This window comes from Schistocerca nitens, chromosome 4 (genome assembly GCF_023898315.1).
Source record: "Schistocerca nitens isolate TAMUIC-IGC-003100 chromosome 4, iqSchNite1.1, whole genome shotgun sequence".
Classification (NCBI taxonomy): Eukaryota; Metazoa; Arthropoda; class Insecta; order Orthoptera; family Acrididae; genus Schistocerca; species Schistocerca nitens.
Window position 1 is genome coordinate 402,286,086 of NC_064617.1, and position 23,942 is coordinate 402,310,027.

The 23,942-nt window shown below is 45.2% G+C and overlaps 1 protein-coding gene across 1 annotated transcript in view; it reads right to left on the reverse strand.

The window, feature by feature from the left end:
• LOC126251761 (solute carrier family 22 member 7-like) overlaps positions 1-23,942 on the reverse strand; it is a 166,632-nt gene that overhangs the window by 115,083 nt on the left and 27,607 nt on the right. Inside the window, exon 2 of the mRNA XM_049952376.1 lies at positions 10,747-11,009. Within this exon, the coding sequence (XP_049808333.1) occupies positions 10,747-11,009 (263 nt within the window). The remainder of the gene's footprint in view (positions 1-10,746; positions 11,010-23,942) is intronic.

A 23,942-nucleotide genomic window follows, 5' to 3' on the forward strand; every position in this document is an offset into this window, starting at 1 on the left:
TTACCATCTATGGAAATACTTGGTACACCTGAAAGGGACTGGAAGCCGTAGAGGCATCTAATCTTTGCCCATACCTGTGATGGAAATGTATGTGATCCAATGGTGAAAAGGTACCATTAACAGGATTCTTACCACTTATGGCACTGTACAGCCAGTCTACGATCTCTAATGGCTGTAGTGATTTCTAGGGTCCACCATGGTATGAGGCGATTCCAAGGAAGAGGTAATGGCTTGGTTAGTTACAAGAAGAATGGCTCCTGTAATATGCTGAACAGGTGCATTGATATTGCCTTGTAATGGAGAGCTAAGGACGATAGCAGAGGTGAAATCCCAGTCAGCATTATGGAAAATCCACCTGACTTGTCATCCGGGGGGTGAAACACTAATGAAGGGGCAGAAAGATCGGGAAATAATAATTACCATACAGGTCATTATTGACCCTCCAGTGGGTAGATAGAAGGAGACCAGGGCTGCAAAGCGATAGATCAATGGCCGAATAAGTTCCATGTGCCACACTGTAGTGTGTGTGGGGCACATGAGTTCAAGAGGCAAAGATCGAGCCATGCCAGTAAAGCTTCGATGTCTGTCTCAGCCAGTGATCATTGTATTGCCCCACAAAGGCTTACGGGCATTGAAGTCGCCCAAAACTAGGAAAGTTGGTGCGAGCTAACGGGTAATGCAGACAATACTGTTCGTGCAAAATACAGTGACCAGTAGATGCACAGTTGTCAGAGCACATGTGAGGAGAGGGATAGTGATGGAGGTTGCGAGCAGATACTGTATGGGAAACGGCGAAGCATTGGAGGGGAACTGCCATTCTAAACTGAAGCTCACATTTTTTTGTAAAAATTAAGTAGAGCCCCTCCACGCTCACACTTGCTTGTTGACCATTCAAAAAGGTCAGTCACCTCTGCTTTGGTCAGTATCCGGAAGAATTCCGCTGCAAATGCAGCGGACTATTTTCGCTTGGCTTGTTAAACATTAGTAACTTTCCGAGAAGCGTCACGAGGGGTGAATTCTGAGTAAAACTTGTACAGTTCTGTTGTTGTCATGTTAAAATTTGCTCCTTTTGCCAACACACAGAGGAGTTTAAAAAATGTCACTTGACTAATATGTTGCGCAGACACAGTTTTGACAGAATTGTGTAACAACGGTTTATTACGTTTATTAAGTGAGGAACTGAGGAAAAATAAGGTTCAAATGGCTCTGAGCACTATGGGACTTAACTGCTGTGGTCATCAGTCCCCTAGAACTTACAACTACTTAAACCTAACTAACCTAAGGACACCACACACATCCATGCCCGAGGCAAGATTCGAACCTGCGACCGTAGCGGTCGCACGGTTCCAGACTGTAGCCCCTAATACCGCTCGGCCACTCCGGCCGGCGAAAAATAAGGCCTGTAGCTTATGAAAAAGGACATAGTGGGTACAAAATAAACGAGTAACGTCTTCAATTATGTTTTTCCCAAACCCATAGGATTTCGCGTTTCACCAGCGATTGATGGTCCCTAAAAATTACAGTCTTTCGTTGAAAAAGTCTGTAGTTAGCTGAACAACATAGCAGATAATGAAGTTTTACATAATCAATATACGGAAAAATAACACTCCTATTTGCATGCTTTCATTTGCCAAGATCTCTTTTCGATATCTCAAACCATTTATGAAGTATGAGGAATGTTGTGGATATTTCATTCTGGTTTTATTGGTGGCACGGTGCGATTGCAAATGAGTGTGCTGCATCAGATAAATTTTCTCGAGACTGATGACAAATTGAGACCTCCACCCAACTGTGAAGAAAACTTCGATGTGATAGCTAAATTTCATTTGCAGAAACATATTGTGTAATATGCACCAAATGCGAAGTCTTCGCGAACCCTTTTTTTTTTTCACTGCAAACTTTTTCAAATTTCTGACAATGTCTTACTTCCATGTAAATATCAGAATAACTGTGACCATTAACGAAATAACGGTCACTTCACGATGAATCTGACACAAAACTGTAAGTAAAGCAAAACTGAAATTTTTAAAATTTTTTTTCCATAAATTCGTTTGAGAAAGATTACAGGTCGTGCGCCTCGATTCTGTCATCGCCGATCGGCGGAAAGTGGCAAACACTGTCGGCCTCCCACCTCTGAACAGACGAACGAACTCAACCAGCGCTTTGGACGAAAACTTGTCACCGCGCATCATTCAACTTATTCTGTGTGGACTCTACAGCCTGGGACACGACATCATTCGGAGGGAGGTAAACAGAGATGGTAAAATCCTGATGCGCCGTCATCCAAAAAGCCACATCCTCCAGAGGTGTATCAAGAGGTACAAGGTCATTGTCAATAGAGTCCAGCACATACATACATACTCCATCTGATTCACACTCATACTCTGTACATTTCTAAAACTTACCTCTATAGCCATGAAGGGCAGGGGTTCAAGTTGGTGGAAACCATGTTTGTTGGATGCCAATGCAGAGTGCAGGATAAGTGCTTATAAGCCGCCATAGTTCAGCCAGGTGGTGGAGAAATCCATTACAATTCCACTGGAGGATGAGACTGAATATCGTGGGGGCATGAAGTGAATGGAGGGAGAGGGGGGGGGGGGCGGGGGGGGGGGGCGGCAGGTTATGACTCAGGGTCATACGTTGCCACCGGTTGAGATGTTAGGGAATCCACTGAAATAGATTCTGCAGCACATTGCCTGGGGAAATCTGGTGTCTTAGGGGCCACCGAGATCTACACTTTGGGCACAGAAGGAGTGCATGCAGAGCCCAGTGGTGAGGATGCAGCCGAAGAAAAGTCACCCTCATTCTGCCAACAGTCTTGTCAAAGAGGGCTGAGGAGCGGACAGAGATTCAGGCCACTCTCTTGCCCCTAGGATGGGAATTTGCCCCTGATAGATGGAATAATCGGCAAAGATCAACGGCATGAGGATGCAGAAGGTAATGGATACCATTGAATGAAAGACGTTATGTGTATCCACAGGAAATATGGGCTGGAATTGAAAAAGTGTAATGCTGATCCCTCCATTGGCAAGAGAATGCGGAATAGTCCCCCATTCGGATCTCTGGGAAGGGACTGCCAAGGGGAAGGTGACTATGAGAAGAAGATTGGATATCCAGCGAAAGCGCAACGTTCTACGAGTCGGGGCGTGGAATGTAGTAGGGAAGCTGGAAAACCTGAAAAGGAAAAGCAAAGGCTCAACCTAGATATTGAGGGGATCAGTGAAGAGATGGAAATAAGACAAGGATTTATTTTCAGATTACTATAGTGTAATACCAACAGCAGCAGAGAATGGTATAATAGGAATAGGATTCCTTATCAATAGGAAGGCAGGGGGGAGGAGAGAGAGAGAGAGAGAGAGAGAGAGAGAGAGAGAGAGAGAGAGAGAGAGAGAGATACTGTAAACAGTTCAGTGATAGGGAAGCTCTTACCAGAATCTATAGCAAATCTACACCAATGATAGACAATTATACATGCCGACGTCGCAAGCTGAAGATGAAGAGAGCAGTTATATAAGGACATTCAACGAATAAAGCAATATGTGTAAAGGAAGAGGAAAATCTAATAGCCATGAAGGAGTGGAATGCAGTTGTATGGAAAAGAGTAGAAGAAAGTGTTACGGGAGAATATGGGATTGGTAATAGGAATGAGAGAGGAGAAAGACTAATTGAGTTCTCTAATACGTGTCAGCTAGTAATAGAGAATGTTCTGTTCAAGAATCACAAGAAGAGAAGGTATACTTGGAAAAGGCCCCGAAATACGGGAAGACTTCAGTTACATTACATCATTGTCAGTCAGAGATTCCGAAATTAGATACTGGATTGTAAGGCGTACCCAGGAGCAGATATTGACTCAGATCACAATGTAGTAATGATGAACAGTAGGGTGAATTTACGATACTAGCCAGGAAGCATCAGTGTACAAAGATGTGGGATACAGAAGCACTATGGAATGAAGAGAAAAGCTTGAAGCTCTCTGAGGCTACAGATACTCTGATAATGATTAGCTCAGTATGAAGTTCAGTTGATGAGGCGGAATGGACATCTCTAAAAGGGGCAATCACAGTAATTGGAAAGAAGAACATAGGTAAAGGAAGGTAACTGTGAAGAAACCATGGGCGTACATGAAATGCTTCAGCTGACCGACGAAAGAAGGAAGTATAAAAATGTTTATGGAAATTCAGGAATAAAAAAAATACTTGTCACCTAGGAATAAAATAAATAGGAAGTGCAGGGAAGGTAAAACGAAATGGCTACATGAGAAATGTGAAGAAATCGAAAACGAAATTATTGCCAGAAGCACTGACTCAGCATACAGGAAATATCTAAACAACCTGCGGTGAAATTAAAAGCAGGGGTATTAACATTAAGAGTGCAACGGTAATTCCACTGCCAATTGCAAAGGTAAGAGTGGGAAGTTGGAAAGAGTAAAAGAAGGCCTCTCTGAGGGGAGGGGAAGATTTGTCTGATGTGACAGAAGAACAAACAGGAGTCGATTTAAAAACGATAGGGGATCCAGTATTATAATCAGAACTTAAGGGGCTCCGGAAAGGCTCAAAATCATGAAAGTTCAATTTTTACTTTTTTGCGTTTTCTGAATCTGCAGACTATTACCTTTTAATAGATATATAATTTATTCAATTCCGAAGACTACAACTATTTTTAAATTTTTTTTGAAATGTGTTCTACATGGGCATGACCCACTGTGGCGCTGTTAAACTGCTGTCAAATGGTGTTATTATTAACGTCCGTGTTCATCAGGTACATTTTAGTGATGTGAGATAAAGTATGTGTTGTGGCTAACCTGTGATGGTTCAATATATATCGCTAGTGTGATTGTCGATTGTTTGTTTATTTACTCTGTCGTTATCTCGAAAATATTCGTAATTAATTCTGTTTCTTGAGTCTCTGTTTTGTTGAAGTATAATAATGAGTAAAAGTAAAGTTATTAGAAATCCTCTGAAGGCTTTTAAGAAAAGGAGAAATGTTGGAAAGCCAAAGGTATGTGTTATTACTGTAAACAATAAAGACGATAACCAAGTGAGTGAACCTAACCTCTCAAGTACACCTGCCCATAGCAGTCAAAGTGGGAAAGAAAATACTTCACAGAAGAAGCTTGGTTCAATGAGTGAAAACTATGAATGTTTTATGGGCGAATCGGATGTGAATGAAATATTTGATGTGTCGGTTCTCAAAGGAATTTTTTCAAACTGTGTAAGATGTATTCACTGTAGTGAAGTTGGTCTGGAACTCTCCATAATAAAGCACGTAGACGTAGTGAAATACAACTGAAATGTGATAAGTGTTCATACATGACCACCTTTTGGAACAGTGTTGCAGTAACTGCAACTGAAGAAAATGGCAGCAAAATCTACAAACACAACAACGAGCGATGCTTGCTTTAGATAAGGAATGCCTTCGGGCTGCAGACGGGGCTGTAAAGAGTCTAGAAATACAAGCAAGAGTAAACAGGAGGAGGAACAAGAGGAAGCTGGAGGAGGAGTTTGCAGAGGATGAAGATAATCCATACTATGGACCTGAAATGCACTAAAAAGTTAATCCAATCTTTGTCGCTCGATTCCCAAAACTTTTATTTTCTCATACTAATTACATGTTTTCTAAGGATCTTCCAAACATATTTGTTTCAAACTTTCAGTAAATGTTACACAGCACCTTCTGCATAATTTAACACAGCCTTTCTCCAAAAAACTGTATATTTTTGAATATATAAATAAAAAATTGCAAAAAAATATTGTGAATTTTCATTACAACTGAAAAAAATCATCTTTAATAACTGAACTAAAATTTTGTAAAATCCCTGTGTTAAGTTGTAGCCCATATTCCAATAAATAATCTGTAAAAAGTTCAACTTCCTACCTCAAATACTTTGTGAGGAAAGATGTAATTTATAAGCGTTATTTTAACATTGCAAGTATAGGGCGTTCCGGAGCCCCTTAAAAGAGCTTTGGAGGACTTAAGAGCAAATAACGCAGAAGAGATATATAACATTCCCTCAGAATTTCTAGAATCATTTGGGGAAGTGGCGTAGAATGTATGAGTCTGGTGACATACCATCACACTTTCGGAAAAATATCATCCACACAACTCCGAAGACTACAAGAGTTGGCAAGTGCGAGAATTATCGCACTATCAGCTTAACAGCTCATTCATCCACGATGCTGACAAGAATAATATACAGAATTAATGAAAAGAAGATTGAGGATGTCTTAGATGTTCAGTTTGGCTTTAGGAAAAGTAAAGGCACCAGAGAGAGAAGCCTGACGTGCGGTTGATAATGGAAGCAAGACCGAAGACAAATCAAGACACGTTCTTACGAACCGTCGACCTGGAAAAAGCTTTCGACAATGTAAAATGATGCAAGATATTAGAAATCATGAGAAACACAGGCGATAGCTATAGGGAAAGACGGGTAATATACAATATGTACTTGAGTCAACACGTAACTATAGTACTGGATGTGCAAGAACGAATTGAACGGATTAAAGAGGTTGCAAAAATGTTCCACCTATACATCGAAAAAGGAATGACGGAAATAAAAGAAAAAGGTCAAGAGTGGAACTGAAATTCAAGGCGAAAGGATATCAATGATACGATTTGCTGATGACATTGCTATCCTCAGTGAAAGCGAAGAAGAATTACATGATGATCTAAATGGAATGAACAGTCTCGTGAGTACCCTACAGAATGTGGGTTGAAGCAAATCGAAGAAAGACGGAAGTACTGAGAAGTAGCAGAAATGAGAACAGGAATTATTCTGCTCGACGGCAAAATAACGAATGAAGAACGGAGAAAGGAGGACATCAAAAGTAGACTAGCAAAGGCAAAAAGGGCATTCCTGGTAAAGAGAAACCTACTAGTATCAAAATAGGCTTTAATTTGAGAAAGAAATTTCTGAGAACGAACATTTGGAGCACAGCATTGTGTGGTTGTGAAACATGGACTGTGGGGAAACGGGAACACAGGAGAAAATTAACATTTGAGGCGTGGTGATACCGACAAAAGTTGAAAATTAGATGGATTCGTAATGAAAGGAATGAGGAGATTCTGCGCAGAATCGGAGAGGAAAGGAATAAGTGGGAAACACTGACAAGAAGGGACTGTATGGTAGGACATCTGTTAAGACATCAGGAAATAACTTCCATGGAGCTAGAGGGAGCTGTTGAGGGTAAAAACTGTAGAGGAAGACAGAGACTGGAATACATCCAGCAAATAACTGAGGACGTAGGTTGAAAGTGCTACTCTGAGATGAAGAAGTTAATACAGGAGAGGAATTCGTGGCGGGCCGCACCATATCAGTCAGAAGACTGATGACTACAAAATATCTCATGAGAATAACTGTAGGAGTGTACAAATTTCTATTCTGTGGCAAACCTCTCTCGCATCTCTTCTTCGGGGTTTCAGGCTACCGTTACTAGTAATCTGGACGTTGATAACCGTGTCCCAGACTCCAGAAAGTCGCAATAGACGATGCTATTTCCTGGGAGGACAGAGATTGGAATGGAACAAGTATTTTTATTCTTCTGCGGAAATAATCGCCGAACGTCAGGGGGTTCAACACAGTTTATTTCAAATTAACTTCCCGATGAGCTAGAGATCTGAAACCTTCAACATAGCTGAGACGCGGATGATAATGCAATATCAATGCGCTTTCTTGTCTGGTTGCGTGGCGGCGGGAAGTTCGTGTACCACTGCTATTCCCCCCTTCCTGAAACAGTCGCGAATGTTTCGCGGTAGTGGCGATTGCTGGTACTCCTCCGTGTGACCTCTAATCTCTCTAATTTTTACCTTTGTGGTCTTTTCGCGATACGGTGCATACGTAGGAGGAAGCAATATGTTTGTTGACTCAAATGATGAGAAACTGATATAAAACTGATATTTATCAAATATCTCTGCTGTAATGTCAGCAAAATATTTGATATCGACTGAAAAATTTCACACGCGTTAGACTAAAACACAGAAAGTAATTATTTAAATAAAAAAGTTGTTAAAGCAACGTTTTTAGAGCGGACTAAAAAAGTATACATTAATTTCTCCTGGCCCCATACAGAATCGTAACATCGTACTGACAGTCCTAAAAATCCGTGGTCATGAATTTTGACTAGATGTGACACTACTTGCAAAATTGAAAACGATAAATGTGGGCACATGCAATAAATAGTAATGGGCGCAGAGCATAGCCACCGTTAAGAAAAATCACTGAACAATTGGTCTCATTTAAAGTGCAATAAAATTTTTTGTTACTTATATTATCGATTCATGTATAGTTCACCTATTACAGGTGCTTCATGTTTTTTCTTTTTATTTTTACAAGTATTGTCATACCCATTAAAAATTCACAAGAACAAATTTTCAGGACACTCTGTATGGGGTTAGGAATCCGTACGTCTAGGAAAAATTATTTTACATTTTTTGGGCTGATTCATAAACGTTTTACACATATTACTAAAAGTAGTAAATACAGAACACTCCGAAGGCTTGGAGAAATATAATTAGTCATACTCACACTAAAAAATTAAGACCTTGCCGGTAGTTGAAGAAATTTAGCAGAAATCTAGCATTTTTTCAAATCTCTCACAAAACTTTATTCCCAAAAAATGGTTCAGATGGCTCTGAGCACTATGAAACTTAACTTCTGAGGTCATCAGTCCACTAGAACTTAGAACTACCTAAACCTAACTAACCTAAGGACATCACACACATCCATGCCCGAGCAGGATTCGAACCTACGCCGTAGCGGTCGCGCGGTTCCAGACTGTAGCGCCTAGAACCGCTCGGCCACTCAGGCCGGCTTTATTCCCATGTTGTCAATTTTCTCAGATGGAATATCTTGCACTGGAGTAAACTAAACTAACATGTTACGTTTATTTTTGTGTTTTACTTCATGACCATACACTTACTACACTAAGTAAGCAGCACCAGAAACAAAGCTTCGAATTTTGCGCACACTGTTCAGCTTACATATTAGTTCATACGGTACCTGAAAAAGTACGTCTTTAACTTCAGGTTTAATGGTTCTGTGGCAATATTTCGTACAATTACTATAGCAGCTCGATAATTTCTAATAGCGATCGATAACTTATACAAAGGTAACATGAAACACCGATAACTTTTCAGACATCAACTGAAATGTAACGGACAGTTAATGTGCAAGTTTATGGCACGATTCCGCTAGTGTTTCTGCCAGTTCGCAATAGCCTTAGTTTTAATCGCACTGATAAACTAAACTGAGAGATTCTACTTGATTAGTTATTGAAGTGCACTCCAGTCTGGCGCATTCGGTAGTAAACGTAACTGACAGTTATTAATAACTGTTAACAGTAACTGGTATAAAAACAACCGTAACCGCAGTAACTGGTACTTGGAAATAAGAGTTTGGTCCACCTTTACTCTTGAACAAAAACATCGCATCGGGGAGCTTGTCGCTCTGTGACACCAGCAACCTTACATCTCTTCCGTCGTCCCTTTAGACCGCTCACTGAGTTGTGCCTTCAGGAAAATGGCCACTAGTTTCAAAAATGGTTCAAATGGCTCTGAGCACTATGGGACGCAACTGCTGTGGTCATTAGTCCCCTAGAACTTAGAACTACTTAAACCTAACTAACCTAAGGACATCACAAACATCCATGCCCGAGGCAGGATTCGAACCTGCGACCGTAGCAGTCTCACGGTTCCGGACTGCGCGCCTAGAACCGCGAGACCACCGCGGCCGGCTGGCCACTAGTTTGGACACCGCACTTGCATGAACATTCCGCCACCAGAACACCGGTCTGAACACAGCTATTCTTTACAGCATGCTACATACACCCCTAGTACTTCGAATGCTTATGGCTCTCAAACTTTGATAGAAATTTGCTTTATATTTAATTCTACACGGTTTGAATATTCCATTTACTTATATTGTTGATTACAGAGATAAACGCCTAATCTGAAGTAGCCCATTTACTTATCGTACGTTGCTGCAGAATATTTTATTGACATTGGCACGTAATCTGAGAATTAGCTGATGAAATTCTACCTTTTTCTGAAAAAAAATCCCCTGAACGCAAACCAGCTTTGCTATTTGGCCATCTTTATCAGTATGCTGATTGAGTGTTAATTTGTTGTCACCTGGACATCAAGGAAATTTAGCTCACAGTTTTGTCTGAAAATTGATAAGCACTACATACTGTTTAACATCGTTACGTTTTAAGAGGTTCTCTTAATCGATTGTAGCTGATCTCATATAATAACTGAACATTCGCACTTGATTTAGGGCTATTTACCCCGACGTGAAGTATTCGATGAATGCAATGGAGCAGCACGTCACAGTGGAGATTCATTCTTTCTTACTTTAAATACTCAGCACTTCTATCGGTTTCACTAGCATTTTGTTGCACTTTCAGGAATTTTAGTCCAACTGCAAGGTGATTGGTACAGAGGCTAATAACGCTTATGTCAAACCACCGAAAGCCTAACGATCTCATTCCAGTGAGGACGACAGCGTACTACGTTGATTCGTTACCCTGTCTGGAATAATATGCGTTACGAAACATAGAAGATATTAGGTTAGGAACATACATGTTTCTCATTTATGTTTTGCTTGTTAATATATAAATAGAAAATTATTAATGATATAAACGAAATCTTACGTCACTGAAACTGTGAAAGTTATTTATTCAATAATTTCGTGGTGTCTTACGAGCAACCACTGGCTCCTCTATTCCATTTCTTTAAAAGTAATGTACTTGCCTTGGTATTGTAAGGTTTTTCCACGCTTCTACGCTGAAATTTGCTGACTCTCTTCCTGGAACATGGCACCAATGATCAGGCACAGTGATAGCTATCAATTTACTGTATGAAGAAGTTGTGTTGAAAATCACTGACACACAGTTAAAAATTATATTTAGGCGTTTTTGAAACTTCCCGTTACTTCCTATATCTTCCACAATGTCTTCAAATTTAATGCATTCGTCAGATCTTTGTGCGTTCTGTAATCTTGAGTTCACTGCATCCTGAAAAAAATATCATAAAATATGTATTAATATGTACATACACAAAAGAAATTCTTTAAAAAACATAACTTAAGGGCTAACATAATTAAACGTTAAATTTCTGCACATCTAACTTTTTGTACAGGGCATATTAAAACTATTCGTTCTAGTTAGTATTCGCAGGAAACTAAACTCAAACACGCAACATCTAACGCCCTCCGAGATAACGAGCGATGGCAAAACTACAGCATTATATTTTGTTTCTGCTCCGTTGAGGTACAGTTGACCATGAGTCATACAACTATAGATTCAACATACGAGAGATCATCAACAAATCTCGTGTACGTGATTCCCAGAGGAAACAGACGTACTGGAGTCAAAATAAAACGGCAAGTATTTCGCAGCAGACACGTTCCAAAACAGTAAACGACCACTCGCGTTTGTATGCTTACGTGATATATTCCTTTCCTCCCAACAAGAGTTCGATATGAGTGAAGTAACTTTTCGACTACAGAATATTATAATCTTCAATGATCTCAACGTATTTGGTACAGCGAGATTCCATAATTTTTATTCCCAGAAAAACGTGTGTTTGCAACTCTGCGTAAAACTAGTGCTTAGCACCGAAAACCTCTTGACCCATTTCTTCCCTCCAAGCTTGTCATTTTAGGTTGCTGGGATGGAAACAGGACAGGTTCGATAACCAGTAGGGTATATGGTTGGCGGAAAACTGCCTGTATCGCGCACTTCGCCATTCTCACGATCGATGTGTGTGGAGCTACGTAACTCTTGCGTCGGAAACTAGATTGTGCGATAATCTCGGCCACGTCCGCTTCAGTTCACGGTGCACAGGGGTTGGTCTCGACTGATTGATTTAAGGAATCAAATTAGTGAATCATTTCTGTCTATATCTTAGGAGTATCGAACAAATAAAATTATTCTAAAAGAACGAGATGAGCAGCCAGACTGACCCTTAGCATGTTCATGTTCATGGGCCAGAAATACAGTTAGCGGGAGAGAACGATTATAACTACAGGGTGTTCCACAAAGGGGTTTGAACTCTTTGAACTTCAAAAACTATTTATTGCTGAGTCACATAGATAGTCACGTTATTAATGATGTTTTACTGCTGATGCTCTACATTTTCTCCAGCGCCATCAATACAACTGGAACGATGCGAAATACATCGACACAAGTGTGATATGCTTGCAGTTGGTTGTTTCACGGGTAGTCACAATCGTCTCATGTCATTTCAGCGTGCGTGACTGTGTCGTAGACGGTGTCGTTCGGAGTTCCTGCACAGAAGTCTAACGGCGCTTCTGGGTGGAAGATCAATACTTCCTCGTCGGCTTATTCACCTCTCAACCAACTGTTCATCTAGCAATTGCCGCACGTCACGATGGTAAGAAGACAGTGCACCGTCTGGCTGAAGAAAAATGAAAATCTTCTCGGTACAGCTGGTCAGCATCTGGTACAATTCTTTCCTGCAACATGGTAAGGTACTTCACATCTGTCACTGTACCCTTAAAACAAAACTGGCTTTACAAGTCTTCTGACAGACATACCACACCCCCACTATCTCTTGCCCAGCACATAGTTACGGCTATTGTTGGTTTCATTCAATTTAACGTTACGTTATCAGAACAAACAATGAAATCAGTCAAGTGTTCATAATAGCAAATTCATTCACAAAATGCAAGGCGCTTATCCGGATTGTCCTCATTCATCGCGTGAAGCAACTCGGGAATGTAGTACATTGCTTGCTTTAAAATGCGCTGAACACACTTTGCTTACACCTCACACACGCACTGCTGGCCGTGTGGAATTCTTTGGGGATCTTGTGAAACCTCGTACCACTGCGTCCACCACTCTTTCGTCCGCTACTGACTTCTTCCTGTCACACCGTCCCTTCGTCAGATCACACACACTTCTTTCCCTCTCAAATTTGTCGCATAATTTCCTTATCCTTACACGATGGCGGAGTATCGAACTCTGCCCATGATCGCCTCTTTTCTTCCCTCACGTTTTCACATTTCCAATAACCTTTAAAATCCACTTTCATTGCTCCAAGGACAAGTGACTGGTAATTTTTTTTTTTTTTACCTGAAAATGAACAGAAGAAAAACAAATGAACAGTTATACATATCAGTCATGAGAGGACCATAGAACCAGAACTGCATGAAGTTATTACCAATGCACCCGTGGTGAATGGGTAGCGCCTTTGATTAATAATCTAATCATTCTTAGTCCCGGGATCGAAACCCACTACCGTTCAAATTTTATTAATAGCATTGCCGGCCGAACATTTCCGGCATAAGAAGTCACCCTCATTCTACCAACTGTCTTTTCAAAGAGGGCGACGGGGCGGACAGAGATACAGGGCACTCTCTTGTCCTTGGCATGAGGAACTTCCCCTAAAGGCAGAAGAGTAAGCAATGATCAATGGCATGAAGATGCAGAAGGCAAGGGAAACCACTGCATTAAAAACACACGACGTGTATCCACAGGACATGTGTCCTGTGACTGAAAAACTGTCATGATGATCTCTCCATTGACAAAAGTTTGCGGATCTCTGGGAGGGAATTATCTTGTGAAAAAGATTGAAAAATCAACAAAAGGATAATGTTATACGAGTTGGGGTATGGAGTGTCAGGAGCTTTAACATGGTAGGGAAACTAGAAAACGCGCGACTGCTACGGTCGCAGGTTCGAATCCTGCCTCGGGCATGGATGTGTGTGATGTCCTTAGGTTAGTTAGGTTTAACTAGTTCTAAGTTCTAGGGGAGTAACGACCTCAGCAGGTGACTCCCATAGTGCTCAGAGCCATTTGAACCATTTTTTTTGCAACGGGAATTCCACTCTTAAATGCGGAGGAGAGAGCAGATAGATGAAAGTACATTGAAGGCCTCTACGAAGAGGGAGATTTGTCTGTTGTGACAGGACGCGATTTAGAAGAGACGGGGCATCCAGTATTAGAAAAAGAATTTAAAGGAGCTTTTTTTTTTTGTTTGGGGTTTAAGGGCGCTCAACTACTGAGGTCATTAGCGCCCAGTCACAATTGTTAGAGCACATAGAATCTAGTAAAACTCATGGGGGGGGGGGGGGACACCAGAAAGTTCTTACAAAGATGCAGATAAAATAAGTGAAAGAGTTAGATTATTTGGACAGGCCAGTCAAAGTAATGAAACGAAGAACACGAGCAGCTGCTCAAGCGTCATCCGCTAAAATATCCTGTAAAGTAGATGGCAGAGACAGGACAACACGAGATATAGTGTAACTACTGGTGCCTTCATCTTGGCCTCTGAAGGCGATTCAGTACCTGAAAAGACCAAGGCGATTATACACCATTGCGATGTGAAACCATATGTCCCCCCTTCCTCCCATGTGGTGCTTCAAATATGTCTTCATATTGCTAGTCCCATTTGTAGAGACTGTGGTCAAGTACTGCATGTGAAATCACCTTGTGCCCCTCCCCTATCTGTGTCAACCGCGGAAAGCACCATTCTTCCTGCTCACCAGATTCCACTGTTTTCGAGAGAGCCAGACGGAGTGGCCCTGCGGTTCTAGGCGCTACAGTCTGGAACCGAGCGACCGCTACGGTCGCAGGTTCGAATCCTGCCTCAGGCATAGATGTGTGTGATATCCTTAGGTTAGTTAGGTTTAATTAGTTCTAAGTCCTAGGCGACTGATGACCTCAGTAGTTACGTCGCATAGTGTTCAAAGCCATTTGAACCATTTGTTTTTGAGAGAGAGAGAGAGAAAGTACAAGGACTCAAGACCCTGAACATGAGACCAAGCAGAAATATGAGTGACTGCTCCCAGCATGTAAAACAGCGTCATATGCTACAGCTACAGTGACGTCGCCTCAGCAATGACTACCTGGCCTGTAATCTGTTGCTTTTAGTCCCCATGCCCTAGTAATACTGGGCACATACTCCTTGACATACATGGGGAGGTTCCAGCACAGACACCAACAATGCAATACCTGTGTGGGCAGGGGGCTACCACCGTGCAGGTGCCTGATGACCCGCCCCCTCCTCCTTTCTCAGAACAGGATGGTTACCATACTAGGTTTTGGGTGTATTACCTTATTACGGGGAAGGGTGGAAAGATGGGAAGGCATGAAGGTGGAGCATACACTGCATTGGGTGATCTTCCCTGCAAGATCCGCACTTCTCGAAAATTTTAAAAATTTGTGGCAGGTCAAATCCAACACAGGCCACCATATATTTATTTAATGAAAATTTGTAGAAAACACCAGAAGTGGAAGCTCTAGTCCCAGTCATAAACCAGATCCAAGCAGGGTCTGCGCCAAGAAAACTATCCGATGGAGAGGCAAAGGAGTGAAGGGGTAGTGGAAGTATAAGGTTGCAGCATGGGAAGGAAGTAATGCTGCAAAGTCTGGGGCCCCATGGTAGTGAAACACATACAAAAGAGTTTTGGGCCCCTGGTGGGCCTCGAACAGGTCTCTGTGAGATAGGCTACAGATAACGTTGGATTTTTTTTTGGGGGGGGGGTTTAAGGGCGCTCAACTACTGAGGTCATTAGCGCCCAGTCACAATTGTTAGAGCACATAGTATCTAGTAAAACTCAAGGGGGGGGGGGGCACCAGAAAGTTCTTACAAAGATGAGGATAAAATAAGTGAAGGAGTTAGATGTCTTTGAACAAGCCAGTCAAAGTAATGAAACGAAGAACACGAACAGCTACTCGAGCGTCATCAGCTAAAATATCCTGTAAAGTAGATGGCAGAGACAGGACAACACGAGATTGACTAAAACGGGGACACGACAATAAAACATGGCGCACTGTTAATGCATGACCACAAAGGCACTGTGGGGCTGGGTCACAGGAGAGCAGGTAGCGGTGGCTAAACCGGCAATGCCCAATCCCCAACCTGGTCAGAAGGACATCTTCTCGCCGAGATGGTCGGGAGGAGGTTGTCCAAGCAGTTGGGAACGGTTTTACTGCCCGGAGCTTGTTTCCTTGAACTGATGACCAAGTATCACACCACAAAGACACAAGCCTCTTACAAACAACCCTACTAATGTCAGATGACGGGACACAATGGGAGGCTGGCCGAGGCAGGAGGACTGCAGCCTTGGCTGCAGCATCAGCAGCCTCATTCCCAGGCACTCCTACATGGCCGGGAACCCACAGAAAGCTGACAGGAGAGCCATCAGCAGCAGAAGAATGGAGGGACTGCTGGATCCGTTGCACCAAGGGATGGATCGGATATGGAGCTCCAAGGCTCTGAAGAGCACTGAGTGAATCAGAGCAGAGTACATACGAAAATGGCGGTGGCGGCGGGCATACTGAACGGCCTGATGGAGAGCAAAAAGCTCGGCCGTAAAGCTGGAACATTGGTCGAGGAGCCGGTATTTAAAGGTGCCGGCCCCGACGACAAAGGCACAGCCGACACAATCGTCAGTTTTGGAGCCATCAGTGTAAATAAATGTGTGACTGGCGAGTCGCGCACGAAGTTCGACAAACCGAGAGCAATACACTGCAGCCGGAGTACCCTCCTTCAGGAGCGAGCTGACGTCGAGATAAATATGAACCGGAGCCTGGAGCCACGGTGGTGTCGGGCTCTCACCATCTCTGAAGGTGGTAGGGAGGGCAAAATCCAATTGTCGAAGCAGGCGACGAAAGCGGACTCCAGGGGCAGCAGGGCAGACACACACAACCCATACTGACGGTCGAGAGAATCGGTGAAGAAGGACTGATAAGACGGGTGGTCGGGCATTGACAACAGCCGGCAGGCATACCGACAAAGCAGTACGTCGCGCCGGTAGGTCAATGGTAATTCGGCAGCTTCAGCATAAAGACTCTCGACGGGACTAGTGTAGAATGCTCCGGTCGCAAGACGTAACCACCAATGGTGGATGGAGTTGATACGGTGTAAGAGGGATGGCCGAACAGACGAGTACACGAGGCTCCCATAATCCAGCTTTGATCGGACTATGGACCGATACAAGCAAAGCAAGACAGTGTGATCCGCTCCCCAAGATGAACCACTAAGAACTCTGAGGACATTAAGGGAACGTGTACAACGGGCAGCCAAATAACAGACGTGCAGAGACCAACAAAGTTTCCTGTCCAGTGTGAGCCCTAGAAACTTAGTTGTTTCCACGAATGGGAGAACAACGGGACCGAGATGTAAGGATGGCGGAAGGAACGCTATATATCGCCAAAAGTTGATGCAAACCGTCTTCTCTTCAGAGAACCGGAAGCCATTTGCCACACTCCATGAGTATAGGCTGTCTAGACAACGCTGAAGGCTGCGCTCCAGGAGGCATGTTCTCTGGGCACTGCAGTAGATCGCGAAGTCATTGACAAAAAGAGAGCCTGAGACATTAGGTGGAATGCAATCCATAATTGGATTGATCGCTATGGCAAAAAGGGCTACGCTCAATACGGAGCCCTGAGGCACTCCGTTCTCCTGGAAGAAGACGTCGGACAATAGGGTGGAACCCACACATACCCTAAACTGTCGATCTGTTAAAAAGGAATCAATAAAAAGGGGCAGGCGACCGCGTAGACCCCACCTGTGCATAGTGCGGAGGATACCTCCTCTCCAACAGGTATCATAAGCCTTCTCCAAATCGAAGAACACGGCTACCGTTTGGCGCTTTCGCAAAAAGTTGTTCATGATGAATGTCGACAAGGTCACAAGGTGGTCAACAGCGGAGCGGCGGCGACGAAAGCCGCATTGAACATTGGTAAGTAGCCGTCGAGATTCAAGAATCCAAACTAACCGAGCGTTAACCATGCGCTCCATCACCTTACAGACACAGCTTGTAAGAGAAATGGGGCGGTAACTAGAAGGAAGGTGTCTATCCTTCCCGGGTTTGGGTACAGGAACAACGACGGCGTCACGCCAACGCATGAGGACTTGACCTTCGGTCCAGAGGCGATTGTAGGTACGAAGAAGGAAGCTTTTGCCTGCCGGAGAAAGGTGTGCCAGCATCTGAACGTGAATGGCATCTGGCCCCGGAGCAGAGGACCGGGACAGTGCAAGTGCACGTTCGAGTTCCCGCATAGTAAAGGGGGCATTATAATTTTCCAGATTCAGCGAGTGGAAGGAAGGTCGCCGAGCCTCTTCTGCCTCTTTCCTGGGAAGGATGGCAGTGTGGTAATGGGCGGAGCTTGAAACCTCCGCGAAAAAGCGGCCGAAGGCGTTGGAGGTATCCACAGGATCAACAAGTACCTCATTACCTGAAGTCAGCCATGTGCCAAGGAGTGGGCCTTAATGCCCGACAGCCGGCGCAGGCCGTCCCAGACGACAGAAGAGGGAGTAAAACTGTGAAAGGATCTGGTGAAAGAGGCCCAACAAGCTTTTTTGCTGTCTTTGACGACTCTACGGCATTGCGCTCGGAGTCGTTTGTATCCAATACAATTCGCCAACTTAGGATGGCGGCGAAAGGTGCGTAAAGCACGTCGTCGAGCACGGACAGCGTCTCTACAAGCCTCATTCCACCAGGGGACAGAAACGTGACGTGAAGAAGAGGTAGTACGAGGAATGAAACGTTCGGCAGCATTGATGATAACAGCCGTGAGATATTCGACCTGACTGTCACAACTGAGAAAATCGTGGTCCAGAAAGGTCGCCAGGGAGGAGTAAAGTCCCCAGTCAGCTTTCGGTATGTTCCAGCTCGAAGGACGTGGGGATGGGATGTGGTGCAGGAGACGAACGACACAGGGGAAGTGATCGCTCGAATAGGTGTCAGTAAGGACATACCACTCGAACCAACGGGCAAGAGTGGTAGAACAGATCGAGAGGTCCAAGTGGGAGTAGGTATGAGTAGAGTCCAAGAGGAAAGTCGGGGCGCCATTATTAAGGCAGACAAGATTGAGATGGTTGAAGACATCCGCCAAGAGGGAGCCTCTCTGACAGAACGCAGGAGAGCCCCAAAGGGGATGATGGGCACTGAAGTCGCCAAACAATAAAAATGGCGGAGGAAGCTGAACAATCAGGTGCATCATGCCAGCCCGACTAACTGCGGATGACGATGGAGAGTAGATGGTACAAACAGAAAAAGTAAAGGCAGAAAGAGTAATATGGACAGCTATTGCTTGGAGTGGGGTGGTCAATGGGAGGGGATGGTAATAGACATCGTCACGAACGAGCAACATGACCCCACCATGAGCTGGAATACCGTCCACAGGGGGGAGGTCAGACCGCTCCGAGGTATAGTAGGTAAAAGCAATACGGTCAGTTGAGTGCAAGTTGGTTTCCTGGAGACCAAGGACGAGCGGACAGTGCAGGCGGAGGAGCAGTTGTAATTCCTCCCGATTAGATCAAATACCTCTTATGTTCCAATGTAACAAAGCCATCGCTAGTCAGAGAAGAGGGGGAACGAAACGGGTGAAGAGCTGGTCACCTCGACGGCCGCGGAGGGCCAGGTTTCGAGGGAACAACGCTACAACCAGCGGGAGGCGGATCCAGTTCCATCGAGTCGTCGCCAGCTGTGGCCGCTTTCCCGGGTTGCGTAGGAGGGGCAGCATCATTCGCTGACGAGAGACCAGCTGAGCGCCTGGCAGCAGAGCGTCCCGGCGAAACTGAGGACGGCCAGGAGCAGCGACTCACGGATGGAGAGACAGACGAAACGCGCTGGGGTGGAGAGGGGGATAAAGACTTCTTCTTGGAGGCCTTCTTGGAAGTCCGATGAGGCACGGGGATGGTGGGCTGGACCCAAAGTAGGTCCTCACGCGCGGAGCCGTTGTGGAATGCCGGACCTCGGAAGCCGGGGTCCGGGACGTTTCCCCGATGGACGCCTGAGAAGAGGATCGCTTCTCAGGCGGCGGAGGGGGAGGAGGAGGAAGGGTGGCCCCTGGTGCAGAGGGGGCAGGGGCCGCGAGGGAGGAGGATTTGGAAGGGAGGGATTTGGGAGGCAGAGGCATAGACCCCAGATGGGGTGAGGAGGTGGAGGGGGACAGGAGAGGGGGTGTAAATACTGTGGAAGGAGTGGACACAACTGAGGCAAACGGAAGTTGGCAACATCACGGGATGGAGGCGGTCATACTTTTTCCTGGCCTCAGAATAAGAGAGGCGATCCAAAGTTTTTAATTCTTGAATCTTCTTCTCCATCTGATACGCGGGGCAGTCTAAAGATCTAGGCGAGTGGATGCCAGGACAATTGATGCACCGAGGTGGTGGGGTGCATGTATGTTCCTCACGAAGAGGGCATCCACAATCGCCACAAAGGGGCTCAGCCTCACACCATGACGACATGTGCCCAAAGCGCAAACACCGAAAGCAGCGCATAGGAGGCGGGACATAAGGTCGCACGTCGCACCGGTAGCACATCACCTTTACCTTCTCCGGGAGAACGTCCCCCTCGAAGGAGAGGATAAAGGCCCCGGTGTCGATGCGACGGTCTTTGGGGCCGCGCTGGACTCGCCAGACGAAATGCACGCCTCGGCGCTCCAGATTGGCCCTGAGCTCCTCATCAGATTGCAGCAGGAGGTCCCGATGAAAAATAACCCCCTGCGTCCTATTCAGTGCCAGATGCGGGACAATGGACACTGGGATGTCCCCTAGTCGGTCGCACGCCTGGAGCGCCGCCGACTGAGTGGCGGAGGTGGTCTTTATAAGAACGGACCCCGAACGCATTTTACTGAGAGCCTCAATTTGCCCGAAGATGTCCTCAATGTGCTGGACAAAGAACATGGGCTTGGAGGTCCCCCCATCGGTCCGAGAACAGACTAAATAGCGGGGGAAGTACTTCGCCCCAAGCCGGCGGGCCTGTCCTTCCTCCCAGGGAGTGGCCAAGGGGGAAAGGGCAGGAGAACCAGAACCAGAGACAGTACCTTTCTTTTTAAAAGACTCGGCCGCAGAGCGACCTGATACATGTTGACGTTTCATCTGCGAAACGTCCGCCCCGATACCACCCACTCCGACCAGGGGCTCTCCCCACGGGCGCCACCCAGGCTCAGCAAGGGCCACCTGGCAGGATGACCGTTGCCGGGAGTCCTGATGCCCCAAGGAGACGGGCATCTACTCCTTGGCCGACGTGGGGAGGGTGCAGCTCAGGTATCAGCAGTACGATCCCTGTGTTGTCAGGGGGCTACAACCTAGAGGGTACATGACGACCCCATCACAACGGGCTGGCTACTGTGCTGGATTTCGGGTGCCATGGAAAGTCCATCATGATCGTAGGTGCAGATGGGGACGCACTGTGGGCGTAACTTGTGCAACCCATCAGGCGTTTAGGCCCAATTTGAGGAATAGCAGGTGTGGTTACAACGCCGTTACAATGCTGAGTGCCAAGGTCTTAGTGCACCGAGGACCAGTGAGACACCACGTATGGCGTACTTCCCCAAAAGGCTCGTACTTCTGTAGAATTTTGAAAAATGGAGGTCAAACCCCAAGGGGGACCATCACATGGAAGGCTGAAACGGTTGAAACTCCTTTTAGTCGCCTCTTACGACAGGCAGGAATACCTCGGGCCTATTCTTACCCCGGACCCGCAGGGGGTAGAGAACGTTGGAGTTCTGAAGACCCTCAAGAGTCAATCTTATGATGCAGAAACAGGAGTATGCAATACATACGACTGGACTCACATTTGTCACCAAATCATAACCTCTGATAGGTATATGAACAACACACTGCTACCTTTTTTCTGAGAACTATCATTTAACGAACATATGTACGGTTGTTCCATACAGGGCAATGGTAGAGTACGCCCACCAGTGTGTGTACGACAACATTACATCTACGTCTGTATTTCCTAAGCAAATTGTGTCGAATTTTACAAAGACTATTAGATGAGCTTCGGCATTTGGCTAACAAAATAAATTATGGTGGGCGAAGTAGAGGGGACATAAATATGAGCTGTCGTGAAAAGAGGAACTTTATGACATCCAACATAAATGTGTGTGTTAGAGTGTCATTCTTGCAGATTTTGGTGTGTAGCTTGGTATGAAATTGACACGTGGACGATAAGAAACTCAGACGAGAAGAGACTGGAAGCTTCTGAAATGTAATGATGTAGAAGGTTAGATGGGTAGGTTGAACAATGAATGTGGTACGGGACTGAACTGTCTGAAAAATTATTTTATGGCACAGTTTAAATAAGTTTTTAGTGAAACACATACAATACATCAGTTGACAGGACAAATTCTGAGGCTTGAAGGGCATTGTCTGTTTGTTAATGGAAGTAAGTGTGTGGTGTAAAAAAGAGAGTGACCAAAGCCTGAATACAGTAAGCCTGTTAAAATGTATGTAGGTTGCCACAGATGTACAGTGATGAAGATGTTTCCATAGTACAGACTAAAAATGGGAAGTAATGTCTCCGATTTTTTTCTGTTCCTGATATCTGTTGAGGTACTATAAGTCGTGCATAACACTCGGTTGACTTACCTGCTTCACTGACACAAGTTGCAACCATCTGTCACAAGAGCACACTGAATTTTTTTTTGTTTTTTTTGTTTTAGCGCGCAAAACTGCTATGGTCATTAGCGCCCGGTCCGTGACTTAGGAAACAGTAAAAAACCGAAAATGGAAACCAGCAGCAATGGGAACGAAAGTCATAAAATTGGAGAAACTAAAAGCAGAAGGAAGGCTTAAAAATCCACTACAGAAAGGGGTTGGTTGTCCCCAAAAAAAGCTTCAAATGACTGACGTCATTTCACTGGCACTAATAAACTCGAGAACGCGATCGGCTGAGCGCGTGTCATCTGCTAAAATCGACGATATATCAGGCGACAGCTGTAGACGGGAGCGTAACGGACTAAAATAGGGGCACTCATTTAAAAGGTGTCTTACCGTCCACAGCTGAGAGCAGTGGGGACAGAGTGGGGGAGGATCGCCGCTTAAAAGATGTCGATGGCTAAAAAGACAGTGCCCTATCCGGAGTCAGTTAAAATTACCTCCTCCCGACGACGCGTTCGGGAGGAAGAGGTCCAAGCACAAGGAAGAGCTTTCACGTCCCGCAATTTATTATGGGGAAGTGTCGACCAATGTGTGTGCCCTAAAAGAACAACACGACGACATAAAACGCTCCGTAGATCGGCGAAGGGAATCGATTGAATAGCTGGCCGAAGAAGAGAGACTGCAGCCTTGGCTGCTATATCGGCCGCCTCATTTCCACAGATACCAACGTGTCCCGGGAGCCAGAGGAACGCCACCGAGACGCCCCCCAGGTGGAGCAAGCGCAGACAGTCCTGAATGCGGTGGACCAGAGGGTGCACAGAGTGAAGAGCTTGGAGACTGAGGAGAGAGCTGAGAGAATCTGAGCAGATAACGTACTGTATCCGCTGATGGCGGCGGATGTAGTGGACAGCCTGGAGAACAGCGTAAAGCTCCGCAGTATAAACCGAACACTGGTCGGGAAGCCGAAAGTGATTTGGGGTGTCGCCAACAATATAGGCACTCCCTACACCTAACGATGTTTTCGAGCCATCGGTGTAAATAAATGTGGCTTCCGTCATTTGTGCACATAGAGCAGCAAATGCCCGACGATAAACAAGTGAAGATGTACCATCCTTGGGAAATCGACAAAGGTCACGGAGCAGGCAGATCCGGGGACGGAGCCAAGGCGGTGCTGTACCCCAAGTCGTTAAGAAGGAAAAGAATGGAGCAGTTGACGGAAGCGGACTCCCGGTGGTAGTAGGGAGGAGGGGCGGCCTGCATACCCTACATCAAAGGAGGCGTCGAAAAAAATGTCAAGGGCTGGATTAGCAGGCATGGAAGACAGATGGCTAGCATAACTACTCAGAAGGACTGCTCGCCGATTGGACAGCGGAGGTTCAGCAGTCTCAGCATAAAGGCTTTCCACAGGGCTGGTGTAAAAAGCTCCAAACACTAAACGTAATCCACGGTGGTGGATAGAGTCGAGACGCCGAAGAATAGACGGCCGAGCAGAGGAGTAGACCATGCTTCCATAGTCCAATTTCGAGCGCACTAAGGCGCGATAGAGGCGGAGAAGGACCACTCGGTCCGCTTCCTAGGAG